This window comes from Malaclemys terrapin, chromosome 8 (assembly GCF_027887155.1).
Source record: "Malaclemys terrapin pileata isolate rMalTer1 chromosome 8, rMalTer1.hap1, whole genome shotgun sequence".
Taxonomy (NCBI): domain Eukaryota; kingdom Metazoa; phylum Chordata; order Testudines; family Emydidae; genus Malaclemys; species Malaclemys terrapin.
The window spans coordinates 80,656,389-80,679,115 of NC_071512.1; the positions used below are offsets into that span (position 1 = coordinate 80,656,389).

General features: G+C 40.7%; 1 protein-coding gene across 7 annotated transcripts in view; it reads left to right on the plus strand.

The window, feature by feature from the left end:
• Positions 1-212: 212 nt before the first annotated feature.
• The window catches only part of ODF2L (outer dense fiber of sperm tails 2 like), a 45,182-nt gene continuing 22,667 nt past the window's right edge, over positions 213-22,727 (plus strand). For 2 of the 7 annotated variants that reach the window (XM_054038163.1, XM_054038164.1), the window contains exons 1-8: positions 286-1,295; positions 6,928-7,091; positions 7,895-8,012; positions 9,169-9,300; positions 10,859-10,921; positions 13,350-13,421; positions 15,287-15,403; positions 21,306-21,491. In XM_054038163.1, coding sequence (XP_053894138.1) covers positions 1,209-1,295; positions 6,928-7,091; positions 7,895-8,012; positions 9,169-9,300; positions 10,859-10,921; positions 13,350-13,421; positions 15,287-15,403; positions 21,306-21,491 — 939 coding nt within the window. In that variant the 5' untranslated portion in view covers positions 286-1,208. Of the gene's footprint in view, positions 252-285; positions 1,296-5,958; positions 6,103-6,927; positions 7,092-7,894; positions 8,013-9,168; positions 9,338-10,858; positions 10,922-13,349; positions 13,422-15,286; positions 15,404-21,305; positions 21,492-22,727 lie in introns of those variants that run through there. The other 5 variants (XM_054038160.1, XM_054038166.1, XM_054038161.1 and 2 more) reach the window with 5 other exon arrangements.

Genomic DNA, 22,727 nt, shown 5'->3' on the forward strand with positions numbered 1-22,727 from the left:
CGGAGGGGAGGGGGGTGTTTCCCTGGAGCTGTGTGTGACGGGCGGACGGGGGGGAGGGGGGTGTTACCCTGGAGCTGTGTGTGACGGGCGGACGGAGGGGAGGGGGGTGTTACCCTGGAGCTGTGTGTGACGGGCGGACGGAGGGGAGGGGGGTGTTTCCCTGGAGCTGTGTGTGACGGGCGGACGGAGGGGAGGGGGGTGTTACCCTGGAGCTGTGTGTGACGGGCGGACGGGGGTGTTTCCCTGGAGCTGTGTGTGACGGGCGGACGGGGGGGGGGTGTTACCCTGGAGTTGTGTGTGACGGGCCCTGCTCCCGGCGGGTGACGGGGACTCGGGGAGGACGAAGCCGGGCTCTGCCGGGGCGCTCGGGACCAGGCTCCGCGCGGCCAAGGCGCTGCTCTCCCGGTCCCCAGCAGCATCCAGGCCCGGCCGAGTGGCTCCCCCCATGGCAGCGGGCTCCGCCCCTGAGTGCCGGGCGCGGGAAGGGAGCCGCGCTGCGGAAGCGGCGGGCGGCTACAGGTTGCCAAGGAAGCGGCTGCGGCTCCCTCTTCCCGTGGGGAGAAGGAGCGGGACGGCCCTGCGGGGAGGCTGGTAACGTCTCCGGGGAATCCGGCGGGGCAGGGCCGCGGCGCTGCTTGGCGGCTCAGGGTCGTGGCCGGTAGCGGCGGGGCAGCGCTGGGGGAAGGTGCCTGGGCACTGCCCGGGGCAAGGGGAGCTGCTTGGGGGTGACCTGGAGCGCCGGTGTAGTGCCTGCCCCTTTCCCGTCCCCTCCCACTCAGCGTGGGGGATCTTGCGGCCAGGCTTTGCCCTGGCGGGCCTCCCTCCCTACCCTTTATGTCAGTTACAGTCAGTAGCCCTCCGTTTTGGGGGGTTATTTAACTTTTGTGCAATGAATGTGTGAGTGGTCGGGGCCAAGTAAACAATAAGTGCTAAATAAATATCCTTGCAACCCATGTTTACTAAGTATTGACTCTGGCCAGTAATTTCACTCAGGGTCATTTGGAAACCTCATTCTTGTTGTGGGTCTAGGTTGTGTTCATCCTGCTTTTTGTTGCATTTTATATTTGACTGCACTGAGGTACCAGTGATCCTTTAACTAATGTGCCTTCCTTTACCAGCTTGCTTTTCTATTATTTTTGGTACAGTGATGGCAATGTAGATAGATGTTTTTATCTCAACTTTTAATCTTTTTGCAGAATTAAGACAGAATGTTGTCATCTGTGCACAGACAGGATAACGATATTCCATCAGAGCTGCATGTTCAACAAAAGTTGTCTTCTCCTGATGTTGCTGAGGTAAGTCAATTCATCCTAATTTTCAGGGCCATCACTAGGGGGCTGCGGGGCCTGGGCGGAAGTGACCGATTCATCTCTTCCGGGACCGACCGCACGGATCAATCACAGCAGCCCGTGGGCCCCCCCAAAGCGCGGGGCCCGGAGCAGTCGCCCCGATTCGCCCTACCCAAGGAACGGTTCTGCTAATGTGTTACTGATGTATGAGCATTTGCTGCAAAGAAGAGTAATCTATGCACTTCGTTACCGATTAGACCAGGGGTAGGCAAACTTTTTGGCCCAATGGCAACATCAGCATTGCGAAACTGTATGGAGGGCCGAGTAGGGAAGCCTGTGCCTCCCCAAACAGCCTGGCCCCTGCCCCCTATCTGCCCCCCTCCCACTTCCCGCCCCCTGAGGACCCCCAACCCATCCAGCCCCCCCTGCTCCTTGTCCCCTAACCGCCCCCTCCTGGGACCCCCACCCCAACCACCCCCAGGACCCCAGCCCCTATTCAACCCCCCCGCTCCCTGTCCCCTGACTTCCCCCCCCCAACCTCCGCCCCATCCAATCGCCCCCTGCTCCCTATCCCCTGACTGCCCCTGGGGACCCCCTGCCCCTAACCAGTCCCCTGCCCCCTTACCATGCTGCTCAGAGCAGCAGAAGCTCGCAGCCAGCCACACCGCCCGCGCTGCCCAGCAGGAGCGGCGGGTCAGAGCATGCGGCGAGGTGAGGCTGCGGGGGGAGGGGCCGGGGACTAGTTTCCCCGGCTGGGAGCTCAGGGGCCAGGCAGGACAGTCCTGCGGGCTGTAGTTTGCCCACCTCTGGACTAGTTCCTGGCTTCAAATCAAACTTTAAATTTTGCTTCGTATCTGTAGACAGTAGAAAGAAGGGATGCATTTGGGGTTTGAGGGAGTTTTGTGCCCAATTCCCCTTGAAAATCAATGGGAGCCATGTATCTAATTCCCTAGGCACTTTTGAAGAGTCTACTCTTGCTGTTTAGGAATGGAGTGCAATGCTAATAAAGGACATATGTAGGATAATTCATTAAGTGAGTTAGGGCAAGTCTACATTACAGCACTACATCGGCGCAGCTGCACCGCTGTAGCACACCTAGTGAAGAGACACTATGCTGGCGGGAGTGAGCTCTCCCGTTGGCATAATTACTCCACCACTGCAAGAAGCGGAAGCTATGTTGGTGGGAAAGTGTCTCCCACCGACATAGCGCCAGTGTGAACAGCGCAAAACTTGTGTCACTCAGAGGCTGCTTTTTCATATTCCTGAGCGACGTATCTTAGATCGACTCAAGTGGTAGTGTAGACCTGCCCTTAGACAAGTGTTTGTTGGAAGCTGCTTGGTCACATCTCAAGCCACTGGGAAATAAATTCAGAGGGGAAAAAGAGAAAAATGGGGTTAGAATAGAGGATATTATGTGGAAGACTTCTGCGTTTGTTTATGAGAGTGTATGAATATGCTACACGTTTACTAAGAGAAGCTAAGTTCTTAAAAGAAGATTTATGCAAGTTTGACACAAGGTAGGAGGGATCCTATATCCTAATTAAAGGCTACCTCTAAAAATTACATACTGAAAAAATGGATAAATTCTAGTTTGTGCTTCTCTGGCTCTGGATGAATTAGGATAAATTAAATGTTATGCCCACCCTCCCAAGATGTTGTGTAGAAGGAATTTGACTAATCTCAGTCTTAGATTTTGGTGCTTAGTTGTGCAATGTGTAAAAATAGCAAAAATATTTTCATAGCAATATTAACTTGAGAACATATGAAAATTATTTGCATTCAACACACATGGAATGTAATGTATTAAGCCTCGGTATCAATATATTTTATAGAACTTACTTAAGTTTACATCAAATTAAATTCTTGCAAATTTACTTGTTAGAACCAATGGAGACTTAATTCACTCTTACGACTGGAATTGGGGCACTTAAATTAGTATTTGGTTAGATGGTTTCATTAAATGCTTATGAATTTTAATTTTGTTACTGTTTTGCTGTACATATTTATATCACTCTAGAAAAAAAAAATCTATTCCTCCTGCAACTAAGCACCCTTTATAACTTGCATCATCAGTCAAAGAAGCAATCAGTATACAATTATTATTAATTAAAACTTCAGACTGGAACCGTTATAAATTCATTGAGTATAAGATCTTTTAGAAAAACATCCTATCCGGATTAAAATAGTAACAGTGATGGAGAATTTGCCACAGCCTTTGATGTGTTGTTCCAATGGTTAATTACCCTCACTGATAATAATTTGCACCTTATTTCTAGTCTAAATTTGTCTAGTTTCAACTTCCAACCATTGGATTTTGTTATACTTTCATCTGATAGATTGGGAAGCCTTCTAATATTAAATTTCTGTTCCCCATGTAGGTACTTAACAGACCTATTAAGTCTCTTCTTAATCTTCTCTTTGATAAGCTAAATAGCTCCTTATGTCTTTCACTAAAAGGCACATTTTCCAGCCCTTTGATCATTCTTGTGGTTCTTCTCTGAATCATCTCCATTTTACCAACCTCCTTCTTGAATTGTGGACACCAGAACTGGACTCAATATTTCAGTAGCGGTCAGTCGTATCAGTGCCAAATACAGAGGTAAAATAACCTCTGTTCTCCTACTTGATATTCCGGTTTTTACATCCAGAGTTCTCATTATCCTTTTGGGGTACACTGCCACACTGGGAGACCCCCAAGAGTCTCCCATCCTTTAAGTATACCCTGCATTCTTTGTTCCTAGATGTATGACTTTACATTTGGCTGCATTGAAATGTATATTGTTTCCCAGTTTATTAAGTAATCCAGATCGCTCTGTATCAATGACGTGAACTCTTCATTTTTTAACACTCCCCAAATCTTTATGTCATCTGCAAACTTTAGCAGTAATGTCTTTAAGATGTGTCATTTTCCATTGCCAACGTTATACAAGGGAGTAATGTAGCTAGCATCATGCTCAACTGCCTTTTGTACCATGGCATGCACTCACCGCCACAGCGCCTCCTGCTGGTCAGTCCGGGAATTAACTCATCCAGCCTTGGAGCACCTCCTGCTGGCCGGTGTCTCTTCTGCTGTCGCTACTTATCTTTTTATTCTCAGTCTCCACCACTATACTTCAGGCCCCACATCCCTCCCGGCCTGCGGTGCCCCTTTTCCTGGGTACTGTCCCACAGCAGTGGCCCCCACACTCTGGGTCCTCCCCTCCCCGGGGAACCCCAATCCCCTAAGCCCACTTCGTCTCAGTGACCCACTGCCAGTCTTCATCTAGCCCCTTTCCTCAGGGGCAAACTGCAGTCTGAAGTGGCCACTCATCATCGGCAAGGGGGTTGGACCGGTTGCTTCTTCCTTTTTTGGCTGCTCCCCACAGCCCCAGTACTTTCTCAGGCCTTGGAAGTAAAGCCTAAGTTTGGGTGTTTGCCAGGCTGGAGCTCCTCAGCTCCTGCTCTTCCCAGCACTGCTCTGTCCAGGTACCCCCTTCTGCTTGCAGGCAGCCAGTCTTTGCCTCTTCAAGGCTGGAGAGAGACTGACAGCCTTCTGGCCCTGCAGCCCTTTTATAGGGTACAGCCTGGCCCTGATTGGCTGCCTCCCAGTCTTCTCTGATTGGCTCTCAGCCCCAGCTCTCCCCCAACGTCTGGCTTTTAACCACTTCTGAGCCAGAGCGGTTGACTGCCTCGCTACACTTTTGACTTCTCTACCCTATGGAGGTGAACTGGAGACAGCCTTTCAGTGTAAGATCAATCAAGACTCTAACCCACAACCGCCGGGATTGTTGTCAAGTGCATTAACCACTTAGCCACTGCACCTCATTTTTTATATAAATACATTATGTAGATCACCTCCCCTCTAAACCAGGTTGTTTTTTAAGCAGTATAGCCTTCTCATTTGTGGGGTTGTACCTTTTTTTGGCATCTAGTAAAATGTTTTTAAACAACTACCAATTATCCTTCATATTTTCCTGTGTAAATTCCTTCTCTCAACTGATTTGGCTCATAATTGTTTTCAGCTTTGTATAATTGGCCCTTTTAAATCCTTAAAACTGGCTTGGACTTCATTGTCTTTGTATGCAACAAATGTAATCAAGTCACAATCACTTGCATCTATGGAAATGCTAATTTTTAGTTCTGCAATCAATTCCTCCTGTCAAGATGGGGTCTTTTATAGAATTCCCCTGTGTTGGGTGTAACACTTTTGGAATTAAAAAATTGTCCTCTATAACTTCTAGAAATTCAGAGAACGTTTTCGTTCTAGCAGCATAAGACTTCCAGCATATGTCATTCAGATTGAAGTCCCCTTTGAAATGTAAACCTATGGAAAAACAAAGAAATGAAAATGGGAAAAATAGAAGTTAGATGTAAAATTTCACATTATGACGAGATGTAAATAAGTGTGATGTTATTGTCTAGTTATTAAGAGTCTGATGCTAAATTCTCAGTTTTCTCAATTCTCACCTCCTATTACGTCACAAGGTAGGGCCTTTAGTAATGATGGAAATAACAGATGAAAATGATAATTTAGTTCATCCTGAAAATTATTCTGGAGTATTTCTACTTAATAAAGAACATAAGTTGTTTTATCTTGAGATGTCTCTTAGGCTCAGGTGGCAGGTAAGGATAGCAAGCCTAGCAATGAGTAGTACCAATTGTTACATAATTCTCAATATTGTTGTTGTAGGGAACAAGACATGCACTACCTATTACACCTGGAGAAGCAGCAAAACTCTGTTCATTGATTCAGTCCTGTGAAGATTTTTTTAGAATCAGAAAAGTCAACCATCATGGAAAATATTTTACAGGTCTAAGTGAAGAAGCAGACCAAGTAGGGAATTGTGGAAGACCTAAAAATAGTATCAGTATGAGGCTGACATTCTTAAGCCTTTCTTGCATTTCTGTTGGCATTAGAGATATTTGCACATTTGTTCTTAACTCCCTTGAATTAAATAATTTCCTGCTAAGGAATTCATAGAATGATGTATGCGAAAGCATAAAGAAAATTCTACTTAATTCCTGACTAGCTGCAAATTCCTAGAGGGTGGGACTTTCAAAGGATCATCAGGGAGTTAAGCACACTATTCACTTTCGAAATGAAATAGGATTTGGTCGCCTAACTTTCTTTGGCTCCTTTAGAAATCCCAGCTGGATTGTTTTCTATACATTTTTAAGAAGTTAATAATTAAACTATGTGGCCTTAATGCTAAATTTGTTGCTATGATAACTATCATCGGAAACATCCTTCTTTCTGCCCATTTGTACAAGTAAATAATCTGGATTCTGGACTTCCATTTTTCTCACTGTGATGGTAATATGCTTGATCTTCAGAGTATAACATCCACTATTAGCTGTTTTACAGCATTGGACAAGACTTCTTACATAAAGACTAAAGAAAGTAGGAGGAAAAGTATGTAGAGAAGTAGGTTATTGGGGAGAAAATTGGTACCATCTTTTAATTCCATTCTATTTCCCATAATAAAAGGGATGATGGACATTAGAAATAACCTTCTAAAATAATTCTGGCCCCATATTCTGGTTTGTTATCTGGTGATAGATAATCTTTTGATTAAGCTTTGATTGTTATAGGTAGAAAATATGTCTTGAAATAGTTGGGGAGAAGATAAAGACTGAAATAAAATAAAATGTTTGTAAGTTTTCAGCATGCATGGAGGAGGGACCCTTGAAGCAGAATTGGAGTTCATTTACCAAAGTTATGGATAAACATCAGACCAAGCTGAAAGAACTGTCACCACAGCTCAAAAGCAGATCACAGGAAAACTTCCTAGAACAAAACCTGAGTGAAAGTGAAATGAGATGGTATGCTTCAGACTGGGAAAAATACAGTTACAGAATTTCATGAGACCAACAGTCTTTCATCTGTTCCTACAGCATTTATTTGTGCTTCTTTAGCTGCTCAAATCCACACAATATGTTCAAAACATAAATATTTATCTTCTGTGGGTGCAATTCATGCCTGGGCAGAGGATTCATTTAAGGCTTTGTGTTTTGACAACATAGGGGCTTATGTAGGTCCTCTGAACAGAGATTAATTTCACCCTATAATAGGGAACTTTTTGAAAATCCCACCCTGCCTGTGTTTGCAACCCAAACACTGCTGGATATTGTATTAGTTCATGAGACCCTGCAAGTGAGATTGTTTAGTCTTATTTTCACTCCCCTGGCTGAGTGAAATACAAAAAGCAAACAGCTTAATTAGTGAAAAGTACATTTGATTTTTAGAAGTTCATGATACAGTCATCTAAGGAGTTATTGGTAAAACTTAAAATAAACTTTGCTTTAAACCTTTTTTTTTTAATAGGATAAATCCCAAAGTTCCTACTTCTGCTGGCTTTAGAGGACATAGAATGCAGCAGCAAGAAAGTGTTTCCATAAGTGTTCAGTGTAAATAATTTATCATATGGAAAGGAAAGGAGTTGTAGCCTGCATATTAAGGGAACACTGTAGGCCAAATTCTGAGGTTCTTACTCAGAGAAAACTTGAGAAAATTCTGCCTTTGGTTAATAAATATTTGTGAAATGGAAAAGTTTATTTATATTCATATATATTAAACATGTATAGTTAGTGCAATTTGATTTTTATTAAGTTCTTCTTGTGAATAGGTTGAAAGAAGATGAAATTGCCACATTACAGGAAAAGATTCTTGAAGCAGAGATGGCAATCAGTTCAACAGAAATGTTTTTGCCTTCATTTAAAGTCACTGTTGCTGGAATGACAAATGTAAGTTTCTGTATTTTGCTGTATTTTAATACTATACAAAAATTTGTGTACATATTTACTCTCCGAACTCTAACTGGGATATGCTGTACAGTCTTTTTTTTTTTTTTGCTCCACTCATTTTTGCAGAATTAAACATTTATTGTAAAAAACCTTAAATGTCTAACTCATATGGTTGATTAGAAAAACACTCTAAATGTTGACTGATGTGATATCTGAGTGCAGACATACATCTTTAAATAAGAGCTTTGAGGGGTCCAAATGTTTGTTTTCATCTCACACGAATGTTAATTCTGAACCCTAATGTTGTCAGTTTAAAAGTCAACATTCTGTGCTATTTCACTGCTGATCATTTGAGCAGAAACATATAGCTACTTGTGTATTCTGGGTTTGTGAGCAGAACTTGAGTACATTTGCATCTTCTTGCCCAATTGTAACCCTGTTTATACACAATATTGTACAGTAGATATATTTTTTACTATGATTTTAAAAAAATCTTCAAATGAAGTTTTTGATGTCTGTAACCTGTTGAGTACAAATACATTATTACTATTTAAGTTTATAAAACAAAACAAATATTATTCTAAGAGTCAAGATATCTTGATTTTTTGCATTCCCTCATGGTTAATCTGTTTAAAAATTGCCATTGGGAATTCACACTTTTCTGTACAACAGAGTTAACATTTCCAATAGTACTTTTCTCTCCAGCTACAGATAGAAGTATCATGAATACATATGTGCGAATCAGGATGAAATAACTTCTATGATAGTACTTACTAAAAGGTCTGCTACCTGATTGTCCTTTGTTATTTTTGGAGCAGCAAAATTAGTTTGATTTAAATGGATTTTCCCTTGAAAGAGGAAAATTGGGCCTTTTATCAGCAAAAAAGTTAAAATAGAAAGAGCATATGCCTGATCTCTCTGTTACAAACTTTGAAGAGTGAATATTGAATTGTGTAGTATTTCATACCAAAATGTTTAAATCCTAATCTAAACGGTATTTTGCATATTCATTATCATATTTTGCAGTGTACTTAGAAAAATAGTTTTATGGTTTCAATGTGTTAAAGCTAAATTTTAATAATGGTAATCATGCTGTTTTGGGAAAATATTGTAGTACACTTACAGTATATTTGTTTGTGGCTTAATATTTTATCAGGTGTGTAACCTTTCTACATCAGATATGATTAAGATTTCTAAACAAGAGGATTTACTGATAAAGGAACTAGAGACTCTCAAACACGTAAAAGGATTATTACTACACCTACTTAGAACAACAGAGCATAAAGAAGTAAGATGACCCAAAGCAATCTTGGGGTGGCTTAACAGTGAGCACGAACACATTTTTTTTCCTGATCTTTTTCAGTAGTGTTTTCAAAGAAAGGAAGCAATAGCCAGTCACAGAAAATGCAAAATTATAGTATTTCAAATATTCTTTATTGTCCAAATCAACCCCAGGTTGTGTGGAAGTTTAACCTATTTTGAGAAATCTATGTTATGCTGTGCTTGTATAGTATTGTAAATATCACAGATACTTTCCTTTCATGTATATGTTAATCTTTAAGCATAATCATATTTGCTGAATAAGACAGAATAGGAATTGCTTGACTTCAAACAGATATATTAAATTTTTAATAAAAAGCAGATGAGAGAAGACGTGTTTCTTCTTTATTCTGGAGCCTGTATATATAGAATAATCAGGAGAGAGAGGAAGTTTTAAAAAGGAAAAGATAAACAAATAGCGAATGGCAATTGATAAATAATAGGAAGGCAGAGAAAGAAGAAAAGTGAAGAAATATAGAGAGCATTATATTACAATAGTGGTGTGATTATCTCTTTGTGTTTGAATACCTGCAATTCACAGGTGTTTGTATTCAAACAAAACCAAACATACATAAGCAGTGAATTCCTAAAGCGGACATTGTACATGTGTGCTCTGGCTCTGTTCAGAATGATCTGTAAGGCTTCCCTCTCACTGATGAGCCAGAGTACATCATGCTTCTAAAATCCAGCAGAGTGCACTCTGCAAATACCAGTGCAGAGAATGCAGCTCTCATTTGCTTTTCCCCTTGCTACTTTTCCCTGCTTTCCGATCCATCTGTAGTTTGACACCCAACTTGCTGGCTATCTCCTTCCTATAATTCAGTATTCATATTGGGCCTGGTCCTATAACATGCTGAGTTATCTAAACTTCCTTGGAAGTCAGTGAGCCCATTCTCTGAAGTTAAAAAGTCTGGGATTTACTTAACTGGAAGTTCCATCAGTTAGGGTAAAAAGACTAATTGATAAAATAAGGACAACTTTGACTGCCAAATTATGTAATTGATGATTGTGTGATAGTTATGGCTGTATAAATGGTTTTGCCATTCCAAGTTTATTTATATTTGTGATAGAAGTTAATATTGTGCGATATTAGTTTTTGGGGTCTGGAGATAATCTTAGCTGCCATCAAACAATATTTTCAGAAACACTTAAGGAAATGCTTCACTTTGTCTTTAAAATAGATGAATGGAATACACACTTGACCTTTAGGCTACTATTTGAACAAGGAAAATTAAATAAGCATGGCATGTAAGTGCTTCCATTTAAAAAATAATCAGTTTTACATATAGAATTAATCTTGGTTTATTTTCCCCTATTCATAAGCTCCGCACATAGAATGAATAGAATCTCTTAAGATATTTCCCACCAATTGTATATAATCATGCATGTCAAAGTAAATATCTCCTTGCTGTTGGTATTTCATATGTATCAGTCTCCATTCTGAGTACACTGAATCTGCAAGTTCCATATACTGTAAAATAATTAATTTTAAAATATTGGTTGTTTTTTCTATTTTGAACATGCAGATAAGCAGTAAACAAATTGACATTTTGATGCAGAAGTTAACTGAAAGTGAAACTGAAAATGATGTAAGTAAATTACACTTTCTGGCTCCTTACTCTATCAAGGCATGCCAGAACAGTGAAATCCCAGTCTCATACAATTCCACTAGGCAACTGCCAGACCTAGGATCAGGAAGACTGCTTGGTCTTTCTGTCTTGCACTCACATGTGTGTGTATATTGATATACTTGCCTGGCTTCTACCCAATTTCCATCATTTTGTTTCTTCCTTACCAATTTGACTAGTGATATTTTTCAGGCGTATGGTGTCACGCTTATTATACAGAGTTTAATGTGCTGTATATTACCCCATATTCAGCATGGGCCAGTTTCTGATGTTGTTCACCAGTGTAATTCCAGAGTAACTTTAATGGAAATGCTACTTATTTACACTGGTGTAACTGAGAAGAATGTCTAGCTTTGTTTCTCTAAGACCAGATGTTACTTTTGCTTCAATGTTATGGTTATTCAAGTGCATTGCCGTTTTATTCTGACATAAATCGATAGGCAGTGTAAGGGAGGGAAAAGCTGTGAATTCGTTGCCCCCCAAAATTACCATTTTTGTTATAGTTTATGTAATGTTTCCATTCCATCATGAGGTCACATTCCTGCCCAGATGGTAGCTATCGTAATCAGGCTACACAGTTTTGAGAAAGCAGATGGAACTAAACGTTTGTAAACCCTCCAAATCATTCCCCCAAATATGCCATTTGCCACAAATGAGAAAATAAAGGGCAATATGGTATCCAAGTACCTAAATCTTCAGAAAGGTGAATTCAGACAGTTAACTCCTTGAAAGCAATGATAAGAGAAGTTTTAACTATTTTGGTGCAACTTCAGTATTACAAAGAAATGTAAAATTCCACCAGTATCTTTTTTTTTAAATAATTTTAAAACAAAGTAATTGGAAGTTGAAGTTCAGTTTACCCCAGTACTGAGAAGGAATAACAAGATGCTTAGCTGAAAAGCATGATACAGTGTAAATATCTCATGTAGCATGTATTATTATCCTCATTTTATAAATGGAGTAAATTGAGGCCCAAGTTGGTATTAATGACTTGTCCAAGGCCAAAAAGTATAACCCAAATCACTTTATTCCTAATCTGAGCAGAAATTGACTACATTGGAATTGGAATGCTATCAGATTTAAAAGAGCTATTTATTTTTATTTTTTTTCACAACCCAGGAAATCTGATACTCAGTAGTTAAGGCAACCTGAACTATAGGTGTCAGTACAAGGGCTGCTTATGGAACATTACCTGTCTGGGGGAGGGACAGAATATGGCTGTTATGTCTGAAAACCATTCAGCCAACACATTTTCCTTCAACAGAGATTAAATCCTTAAGTTTAATTTCCGGTGAAGACCAAATAACCTTTACAATTAGGAGCTCCTCTCTCAGAAGTAACATTACTTTTACTTTGTTCACAAATATTTACTGGCTCTGTGTTTAGATTGGTTTTTGTTTTTTTACTCACCAGAGTAGCACCCCATTCTTGTTTAATTCCTTTTTCTGGCTTTTCCCTTATTGTCTGCTCTGTCTCCTTGCTCACTTGTGACTTCTTCAAACATAATTTTGAAAAAGCAGAATTTTCAAAACAATTTGATAAGTAAATGAAGTGTATGTGTATCCTTCAGTAATTTGATTTGCAGGAAATTGACAAAAAGAGTGTCCCAGAACAAAACCCTATAATACAAGCCAACATTGTACATCAGCTAAATTTAGGTACCCAATTATGTTGACTGTGCATCTGTACACTTAAATTAATGTCCCTGCTTTGAGACACTTTTGTTCTTATATTTAGGTGTACAATTTCTTTGCTTTTAAGCATCACCTTGAAATGTTTGTGCCACTGGAAATGAGAGCTCAGTTACCTTAATAAAGTATCCCTTTTACACAGGACCGGCTCCAGGGTTTTGGCCGCCCCAAGCAGCCACACACACAAAAAAAAAAAAAAGAGTCGCGATCGCGATCTGTGGCAGCAATTTGGCGGAAGGTCCTTCGCTCCTAGTGGGAGTGAGGGACCGTCCGCCAAATTGCTGCCGAATAGCTGGACCTGCCGCCCCGTCCGGAGTGGCCGCCCCAAGCACTAGCTTGCTAAGCTGGTGCCTGGAGCCGGCCCTGCTTTTACATGTGCAATTTGGGTGCGCTCAGGGCCGGCTCCAGGGTTTTGGCCGCCCCAAGCAGCCAAAACAAGCAAACAGACAAAAAAGCCGCGATCGCAATCTGCGGCGGCAATTCGGCGGGAGGTCCTTCACTCCCAGGCAGAGTGAGGGACCGTCCGCCGAATTGCCGCCGAATACCTGGACATGCCGCCCCTCTCCGGAGCGGCCGCCCCAAGCACCTGCTTGAGAAGCTGGTGCCTGGAGCCGGCCCTAGGTGCACTGTTATGAAAATGTAGCCCAAAATGTGCATATGGAGACCTTTTCATTTTGTGTTAATTTTCCTTCATGAAGGGTCTCAGAAAAGAAACACTTGAAACAGAGAAGCATATTGTAGAGCTTTCTTCTCAGCTTCAACAGGAAAAAGTAAGTCATTTTCCCCCTCAGAATGGATGTTTTATCTCAGTGTGCTAAATTCTTACCTCCAAATCTCCTAATTTTTCAAATTGTATGAAGGGTAATATTTAATTTCAAACATTATATGAAAAGCTATTCCTGTGGGCCAGTGTTTCTCACAGAAGTGGACACATACCAGGAAGTTTGACTCCAGATGTTCTTTTTTGGATTGTGAACCATCCTCACCCCAGCCCCTCCAATGGTCAGTGTGAGGGATGGCTCCGAAGGGGGCGGTTGGTTTGGACCTGACTGTCATTTCTCATTTAAGATTAGGTTTAGGCTAATGTTGCACAAATGCATAAGGTAGAGAGGTAGGGTTGCCAAGTGTCTGGTTTTTGACCAGAACTCCTTGTCGAAAAGGGACCCTGACAGCTCTGGTCAGCACTGCTGATGGGCCATTAAAAGTCCAGTTGGTGCGGGGCTGGCAGGCTCCCTACCCGACTCCGCACCGCTCCCAGGAAGCAGCAACATGTGCCTCTGGCTTCCAAGCATAGGGGCAGCTACAGGGACTCCGCGTGCTGCCCCCGCCCTGAGCACCAGCTCCATAGTTTCCATTGGCCGGGAATTGCAGCCAATGGGAGCTGTGGGGGTGGTGCCTGCAGGCGGGGGCAGCATGCAGATCTCCCTGGCCATGCCTCCGCCTAGGAGCCGGAGGGACATGTCACTGCTTCCAGAAGCCGCCTGGGGTAAGCGCCACCGGGAGCCTACACCCCTCACCCTCTCCCGCAGCCCAACCCTGTTCCCCAGCTCTGAGTCCCCTCCCACACCCAAACTCCGTCCCAGAGACTACACCCTGCTTCCCCTCCCGCACCCCACTCTCTTGCCCCAGCCTGGAGCCCCCTCCCACAATCCAAACCCCTCCGCCCTACCCCCGCAGCCTGGAGCCCCCTCCTGCACCCCAAATCCCTCATCCCCAACCCCACCCCAGAGCCCGCACCCCCAGCTGGAGCCTCCTCCTGCACCCTGAACCCCCCATTTCTGGCCCCACCTCAGAGCCCACACCACCAGCCTGAGCCCTCATCCCAACCCCATGGCCCAGCCCAGTGAAAGTATGCGAGTGAGTGAGGGTCGGGGAGAGTGAGCAACCGATGGACGGGGTGGGGGGGATGGAGTGAGAAGGGGTGGGGCCTCAGGGTAAGGGTGGGGTAGGGAGAGGGATAGCTTAGTGGTTTGAGCATTGGCTTGCTAAACCTAGGGTTGTGAGTTCAATCCTTGAGGGAGCCACTTAGGGATTTGGGGCAAAATCAGTACTTAGTCCTGCTAGTAAAGGCAGGGGGCTGGACTCAATGACCTTTCAGGGTCCCTTCCAGTTCTATGAGATAGGTATATCTCCATATATTATTATATAAGGGTCTTCAGTTTTCTGCTATTAGAAAGTTGGCAATCCTATAGAGAAGAGAGTGCAAAAGCCCCCCTCCATTTTGCCTCTGTACAGGGGCTGTTCACAGTCACTCTGCTTGTGCTCTTTGAGTTCATCACCCTCTGAAGGCTAGTGCTCTAGACAGTGCTAACCTCACCAAAATGTATAGATAAAGGTTCCTTTTACCTTCTGTAGCAGACAAGGGAGGTGGTTCCATGCAAAGTGAGAGTGGGAGGAAAAGCACTGACTATACTCAATAAAAGGGGTAAAACAGCTCTTGACAGTGCTTCGGTTGAGGGCATTATGCTTGAGTCTGGGTTTACAATCTATTTCATAATTACATTGTGTCTGTGCATGACTCACAGAATGTGTATACTACCAGATGTTAGAAATCAATTATACCAAAAAAATAGAGAAATCTTCTTATGGCATATCTGTATAAATTAAAAGATTTGTGTTCATATCTTTTGCATAGGCAAATGCACTAAAAGCAGATCACCTATCAAAGTCAGTAGAAGCTGTACAAGCCCACCTGCAATGCCAGATTCAAAAAAAGGAGGCTGAGAATGATCAGTTGAAAGCAAAAATACAGGTTACAAATATTTTTCCTTTGGGTTTACTTTTAGTTCATTGGCAAATTAATAGAAGTATATTAGGGCCAGAGGGCCATTTTTAATTAGAAGTTGTTAGTCAAATCTTAAAATGTCACTTGCTATTATTAAATTAAATCCCTGGTATAGACAAATTAGAATAGAAAACCCCAAACCAGTAAAAATAATGGAAATAGATATTTCTTGAGAGCCATTTGGACAATGTTCTTAGTTACAAATGAATTTTACGAATGTTCAGAGCTTACACTATAGACACTCATAGAATGATGTATAAAGTATCCAAAGTAACGCCTTTATCCTGCAAACACTTACACATGTGCATATAAGGAGTCCCACTGAAGAGAATGCAACTATTCACATGTTTAAAGTAAACATGTATGGAAATGTTTGCAGGATCAAGGCCTAATAAAGGGATGCATAATTCAGTGTTAACAAACAGAGAAAGTTGACAGGAGTTGTCAGTGTTGAAAGACTGCAAGGGTGTGATCAGGTGGCTGCAAGGGAGGAGACAGACTAGCCACAGATTCTCTATAAGTATTTGAAATTTGCAAGGAAGGTGAAATTTAAGATTGAGCAGGTGAGTTGTCTTAAAAGTGGACTATCCCTATTACCTTTTATCTTCTTGAATTTACCTGATACCTTACCATCAATCTGTTGGTCAATTGCTTGTTATCTCATACACACAATAAAAAAAAAAAATTTTATATGAATATAAGCCTCTGTTCACTTTCTCCAGCTTAGAATAATAATAATAAAAAGGCTGTTCACTCTTACTGAACAATATTGTGATAATGGTCTCTGCTGCACACACTTTCAATGGGGCAAACTTCAATCAGGACTGCTACTGCTGAAAATATAACCGCCAAGCTTGTTTTTTGTATTTAAACTCATTCTTGCTTGTACACTAAATAATGACAATGACATTCACTAAAACCCTGTGTTAGCCGTACTTTATTCTCCCTTATTAAAGATGAGCTAATTTTGTTTGGCTCTTTTTATGGTCTGTGCTGTCTATAGGCCTGGCTGTCATGCCTGCTGGTTCTTTACCAGTTCAATTCATTCATCTACATACTAGATAACATAACTGAAATTAGCTTCTTTGTCTACTACATATAGTATTGTTCTCTGCATTCAGAATTATGGCTAACGGATCCCAAACAAAGCAGCCGAGTAAATGGGCTTTGTGCAGGGTTCTTTTCCAGGGGAAAGTAGCATGGAATCCTACCCCACTGGCAATGGAGCACCAGTGGAGAGGCCACTTCTACAATTCATGGTCTGTGACAGCTTGCATAGGAGCTCTGTCATCTCACATCATATGCAGAGGGGAAGGTTTGGCCAGTTGATTTGTATAGTTAATTAAAAATTCCTAAAATAGAATTTCTCACTGGAGAAGGATAGAGCAGCATATCATTTTCATTTCATTTTAACTGAATCGCTAAGTAATTATTCGTGGTTGCTCCAAATCAGTTGTAACTAGCCAGATATTCAATCTTTTAAGCACAATTAAAGAAACTAGGGAAATTAAAACAAGTTTGCAATATAATTTTAAAGGGGAAGGAGAGATTTTATATAATCTGAGGAAAGCTGAGGTTTGTAGTTAAGCTAAGCATTGTATGTGTATTAGCTGAACAAGTCAGAAAAATCAGTTGAAATCATTTTACATGCGTAATTTGGGTCTTTTGGTCACTCTCAAAGCCCTCGTAGAACAGTAGGAGTTGATAGCCATGATATGTGATATTGCAAAAGTAACTTGCCTAGATTAGTAATAAGGCTTGGATTTGACCGAGGACTCTGATGTTTGGGATATTAATGATCTCCTTATAAATACCATACAGACAAATATGCAGGTTTTTTGTGTTTAGACTTACTAGAATCTTACTCAACTACAAAGATAAACTCAATTGATAAGTTAATTATAGGAATTAATTAATTCTTACAGTGATTATACCTGTTTCTTGGTGGATATGACGTTCTAATAGTGCATATAAACCTTTGTAATGATGTATTTTTACACTTTGGAAAATAGGAATGAAAGTGATTTTAAAACAATATCACCGTGGAGGTTTCAGAGCAATGCCAAATACTAACATTGTGTGTGTGTGTGTGTGTGTGTGTGTGTGTTAAGGCTGTCAATTAATCACAGTTAACTCACACGATTAACTCAAAAAATTAATCGTGATTAATTGCACTGTTAAACGATAGAATACCAATTGAAATGTATTAAATATTGTTGGATGTTTTTCTACATTTTACAAAATATTGATTTCTGTTACAACACAATGCAAAGTGTACAGTGCTCACTTTATAGTATTTTTTTATTACAAATATTTGCATTGTAAACATGATAAACAAAAGAAATAGTATTTTTCAGTTCACCTCATACAAGTACTGTAATGCAATCTCTTTATCGTGAAAGTGTAACTTACAAATGTAGGGTTTTTTGGTTACATAACTGCACTCAAAAACAAAACAATTTAAAACTTTAGAGCCTACAAGTCCACTCAGTCCTACTCCTTGTTCAGCCAATCGCTAAGACAAACAAGCTTGTTCACATTTGCAGGAGATAATGCTGCCTGCTTCTCACTTTCAGGTGACATTGTAAATAAGAACAGGCATTCGCATGGCATTTTTGTAGCTGGTGGTGCAAGGTTTTTATGTGCCAGATATGCTAAACATTTGTATACCGCTTCATGCTTCGGCCACCATTCCAGAGGACATGCATTATCTCCTGGCAGCATTATCTCCTGCAAATTGTAATCTAACTTGTTTGTCTGAGTGATTGGTTGAACTAGAAGTAGGACTGAGTGGACTTGTAGGCTCTAAAGTTTCACATTGCTTTATTTTTGAATGCAGATATTTTTTGTACATAATTCTACAATTGTAACTTTCATGATTAAGAGATTGCATTACAGTACTTGTTAGGTTAATTGAAAAATACTATTTCCTTTGTTTTTTACAGTGCAAGTATTTGTAATCAAAAATAAATATAAAGTGAGAAATTTCAGAGTAACAGCCGTGTTAGTCTGTATCCGCAAAAAGAAGAACAGGAGTACTTGTGGCACCTTAGAGACTAACAAATTTATTAGAGCATAAGCTTTCGTGGACTACAGCCCACTTCTTCGGATGCATATATATATCCGAAGAAGTGGGCTGTAGTCCACGAAAGCTTATGCTCTAATAAATTTGTTAGTCTCTAAAGTGAGAAATGTACACTTTGTATTCTGTGTTGTCATTGAAAATGTAGAAAACATCCAAAAATATTTAAATGGTATTTTTTAATCGGGGAATTAATCACGATTAATTTTTTTTAATCGCTTGACAGCCCTAATATATATATGGTATTTGCCATTAAGAAGTCAACATTTGGAAATTAAAAGTAAGGTAGATTTTTTTTTTTTTTTTTTTCCAGGTTTGGAAGATTACTTATTTTCTCCTCTAACACTTTTACTCCAGAACATGAAATTAGGTATACACATTTCATGTTTTGTTCTGAAGGATATTGCTTTTTGTACTTCTGCACAGTGTCATTATTAGAATTCTCCTAGCGCATTTTATTAAATGGTATATTTCCAGGAATAAGCTGATCTTTGCATTAAGATTCAGTGAAAGTACACTGAAGGTTTTCAAAAGAGTCTAAGGTAATTAAGTGTCCATATCCCACTGAAGTCAGCTGATACCCTGACAAAGCCTTCGGACAGCTTGAATGTTTTCTGCTCATTATGAAATGAGTTCCAAGTTTAAATTTACCTAAGCCTAAGCCTTTGTAAAGGATGGAGCTGCATGCTACACAGGACTGTCAGTCATAGTGTGATAGTGACATCTTGTGGTGATATAAAAGAATTACAATTGTATTCCCTATGTATTTCTTTAACTGTTAATATAAGCTACAAGGTAGGTGAGGTAATATCTTTTACCAGTGTATAAGCAACAGACTGACAAATAAAAATCTTCTATATTCTCCTAAATTTGCTTCATTCATTGAAAATATTATCTCCCAAGTCACAGTTATAAATATCAAAGTCAAATATAAACTGCTTCATTTCACATTTACATCAAGAAGTAGCATTGTTCCTTTTTCCCCCTTTTGACTACCAAGTAAATTTCATGTCATTCTAGCTATGTATGTGTCTGGAACACACCTTAGGAAGGGTCACGGCCCAGACTTAAATGAGAAGGCACTATACCTGTTTTTAATTTATGTTACATTTAGTCATGTCTGCCTTTAAACTATTTTAAGATGATCTGAAAGTATTTTATATAGACTGGTATATGTAGCTGACATGTTTACTACTTTATTGCACGGTGGAAAAATTGTTGATGATATCAATGTGGATTTAAGACTGTCCATCAAGAAACAGTTGCATGCTGGTAGCTTGTTGATGCCATCGATGACCATCCTAAAGACCCTCTGTGTTTGGGCCCTCTTTAAAGCAGTCTTTAAGGATACATCTGATTGCTTTCTTCACCAAATGTCACTGTACCTCGTTTTAACGTCTTTGATGTGGTTTGCCTTTAGCATCCTTATTTAAATAAAAAATGCTATATAGGGGAACAAACATAAATATCATGATAGTAACACCCATGAAAAATCTAGTTCAAGTAACTTGCCCAGCCTTGCATAGGAACTCTGTAGCCAAGGCAGGAAGAGAATCCAGTTCTCCAGGGCAACATTCATCTGACTCAACGTTGAGACCATCCTTTCTCTTCTTGCAATCTTCTGCCTCATTCACTGTGTACTTCTAACTTCTGCAACAAATGATGCAGGGGTGCTGTAGATACACCTCTACCCCGATATAATGCTGTCCTCAGGAGCCAAAAAATCTTACCGCGTTATAGGTGAAACCGCGTTATATTGAACTTGCTTTGATCCGCCAGAGCGCTCAGCCCCGCCCCCCCGGAGCGCTGCTTTACCACGTTATATCCGAATTCGTGTTATATCGGGTCACGTTATATCGGGGTAGAGGTGTAATTGTCTTATTCGCTACACAGCCCTGATTCATCCCCAGAGCAGGTGCATCCAGACCGCTGAATGAGGCAGGGGTCATGTGGAAAAAATAGCATGCGATCATATAATTAAAGACTGTACTATAATGCATACACATAAGGCAGTGTTGGCGTTTCCTAACTTTTGAGTGTGTGACTATGCAGCCTTAATGTCCTTTTAATGTATTTGGTTAAATGTAATTTCCTAATTTTTTCAAAAACAACCTGGAAAAACAGAGTTTCTGTCATGTGGAGTCATATTGATCGCCTGGTTGGGTTATCAGCAGATTTTAGACCCTTACATCCACAGCACATACCGGTACCACTTGAGCTAATGTAGTAACTGATAGCAGTAGTAGGTGGTTATATTCTGTGTGGGCCAGCCACTAGAGGAGGATGGAAAAACACACTTTTTCAGTGGTCTTCAGATCTATTTGCTGACAACAGAAGAATGTAGCGATTTAGGACTCTTGAGTTCTATTCCAGGTTCTGGAGGGGAGTATTTTCTAGTAGTTGTAGACTCGGCTGCCCCTGTGACCCCAGTCTGCCCTTGTCCCCATCTGCTGCTGCCCCCCACAACCTACTCACTGATTCCTATCCTCTTCCCATTCTGCTGTGCCTCCATCCCCATGGCTTTTCCCCACCATTTGGCTTCTTCCCTACCGTCTGACTTATGCACCCTCCTCCCCATCTATCCCTCCATCCCCATTTCTCACTACTCAGTGGGTGGAAATACTGGGTGCACAGCTTCTGCTCTCACCCTTGTGCATGTATTTGGGATGCAGGAAGCCTAATGCAGGTGAGGTGGAAGTCTTTCTCCCCTGCATGGTTATGTTACTGTGACTCAAAATCTGCCCCATAATGTTCAGAACATATTCATTTTGTTTAATTATTCTGCAGACTCTGGAAAAGAAAATAACTGAGTGGAAGCTTCAAATTGGAAAACACAAGCACCAAATTTTAGCTGTAAAGGAAACAAATGAGCAAAAGAAGAAAGCTCTGAAAAAAGCAACCAGAGCCCAGAAACAAAGAGCTGAATGTTTTGAAGCATCTGTTGAAAAACTAACTTCCAAAATTAGAAAGAGGGTAAGTGGCTGTGTTGATATAATCAAATGTTTTTTAAAATAATCAAGTATTGTTTAAAATAATAAGTGCAATCAAACATTAAGATTGCCTCATCGTTGGAGAACAGTAATGACCAACTGAGCATACTGTACTCTGGATTGGTACATTTTAATTTGTTCCACTTTAGAGAAGGGTAATTTAAAATCGGTGATCCAAAAGCAATTGCTAGATAAGATGCATGAACTTTAAGATCAGAAGGGACCATCATGATCATCTAGTCTTTATTTTGTTTACAAGATTAAAAAGTCAGTTTAGTGAATGACTTGGACCATGTGGTTGTACACTTTGTAATTTTGCTCTAGGGGGTCTGGTCTCCTTTCAGTATGGTATATGCCAGTTAATGCTACTAGGAGTCATGCACATTAATCCCTAAATATCATTGAGAAGCTTGTTCCCTTACATTCATAGGTGGGCTCCGATCCTGCAGTTTGAGCTGTGTGGATAGACATTGAAGTTAATGGGCACAAGTGTCCACTCACACAGATCAGATTGCAGGATGGGGATCTTGATGTCTTAGTACTCAGCCATTGTCTTTTTTTAAAATGGATCTAGCAGGCAGCATGTCTTGTAGATGCTCAAATTTCTCTTTGTAAGCTGTATGCTCTGAATTTTGTAGAGCTTTGAAAATGAAGTTAGAACCCTCTCATTCAGCTGTCGCTCAGATCTTGTTGAGGGCCTCTTGCTGCCTCAACATTTTTTTTCACCAATGTTAAGAAATTTCAGAAGGCCAGGAGAATCAGAACTTTTTTGAGTGATCTTTCTGGAGTTGGTGGCTTACAATTCTGAATGGAATCAGTTGGCCCATTAGAGTACATTTAAAACTTGGTCTCCTTTCATTGCACTTCCCAACAGGTGAGAATATACTTTCATCATAACATTTCATAGCATGTTATACCATTGTAGACATAGAACGACTACGCAAATGTATTGTATCAGGATCTAATTAAATTTGCTTTGTTTCTTCTTTGTGGGCTTAATTTACCTTCAGACCATACGATGCAACTTTGTTTTCTCATGATGACAATCAGTTGTACTGGACATTTTAATTAATTAATTAATTTAATTTAATTGCCATTTGTCTAACTTCAGTTTCAGTTTTTTTGTGTTGTCATAGTGCTTTCTCTTTATTTTCCTATTGTGAGGTTTAAGGTGAAGGTTTTCAAAGCAGTTAATTTTAATGAAACGTGTGGCTAACTC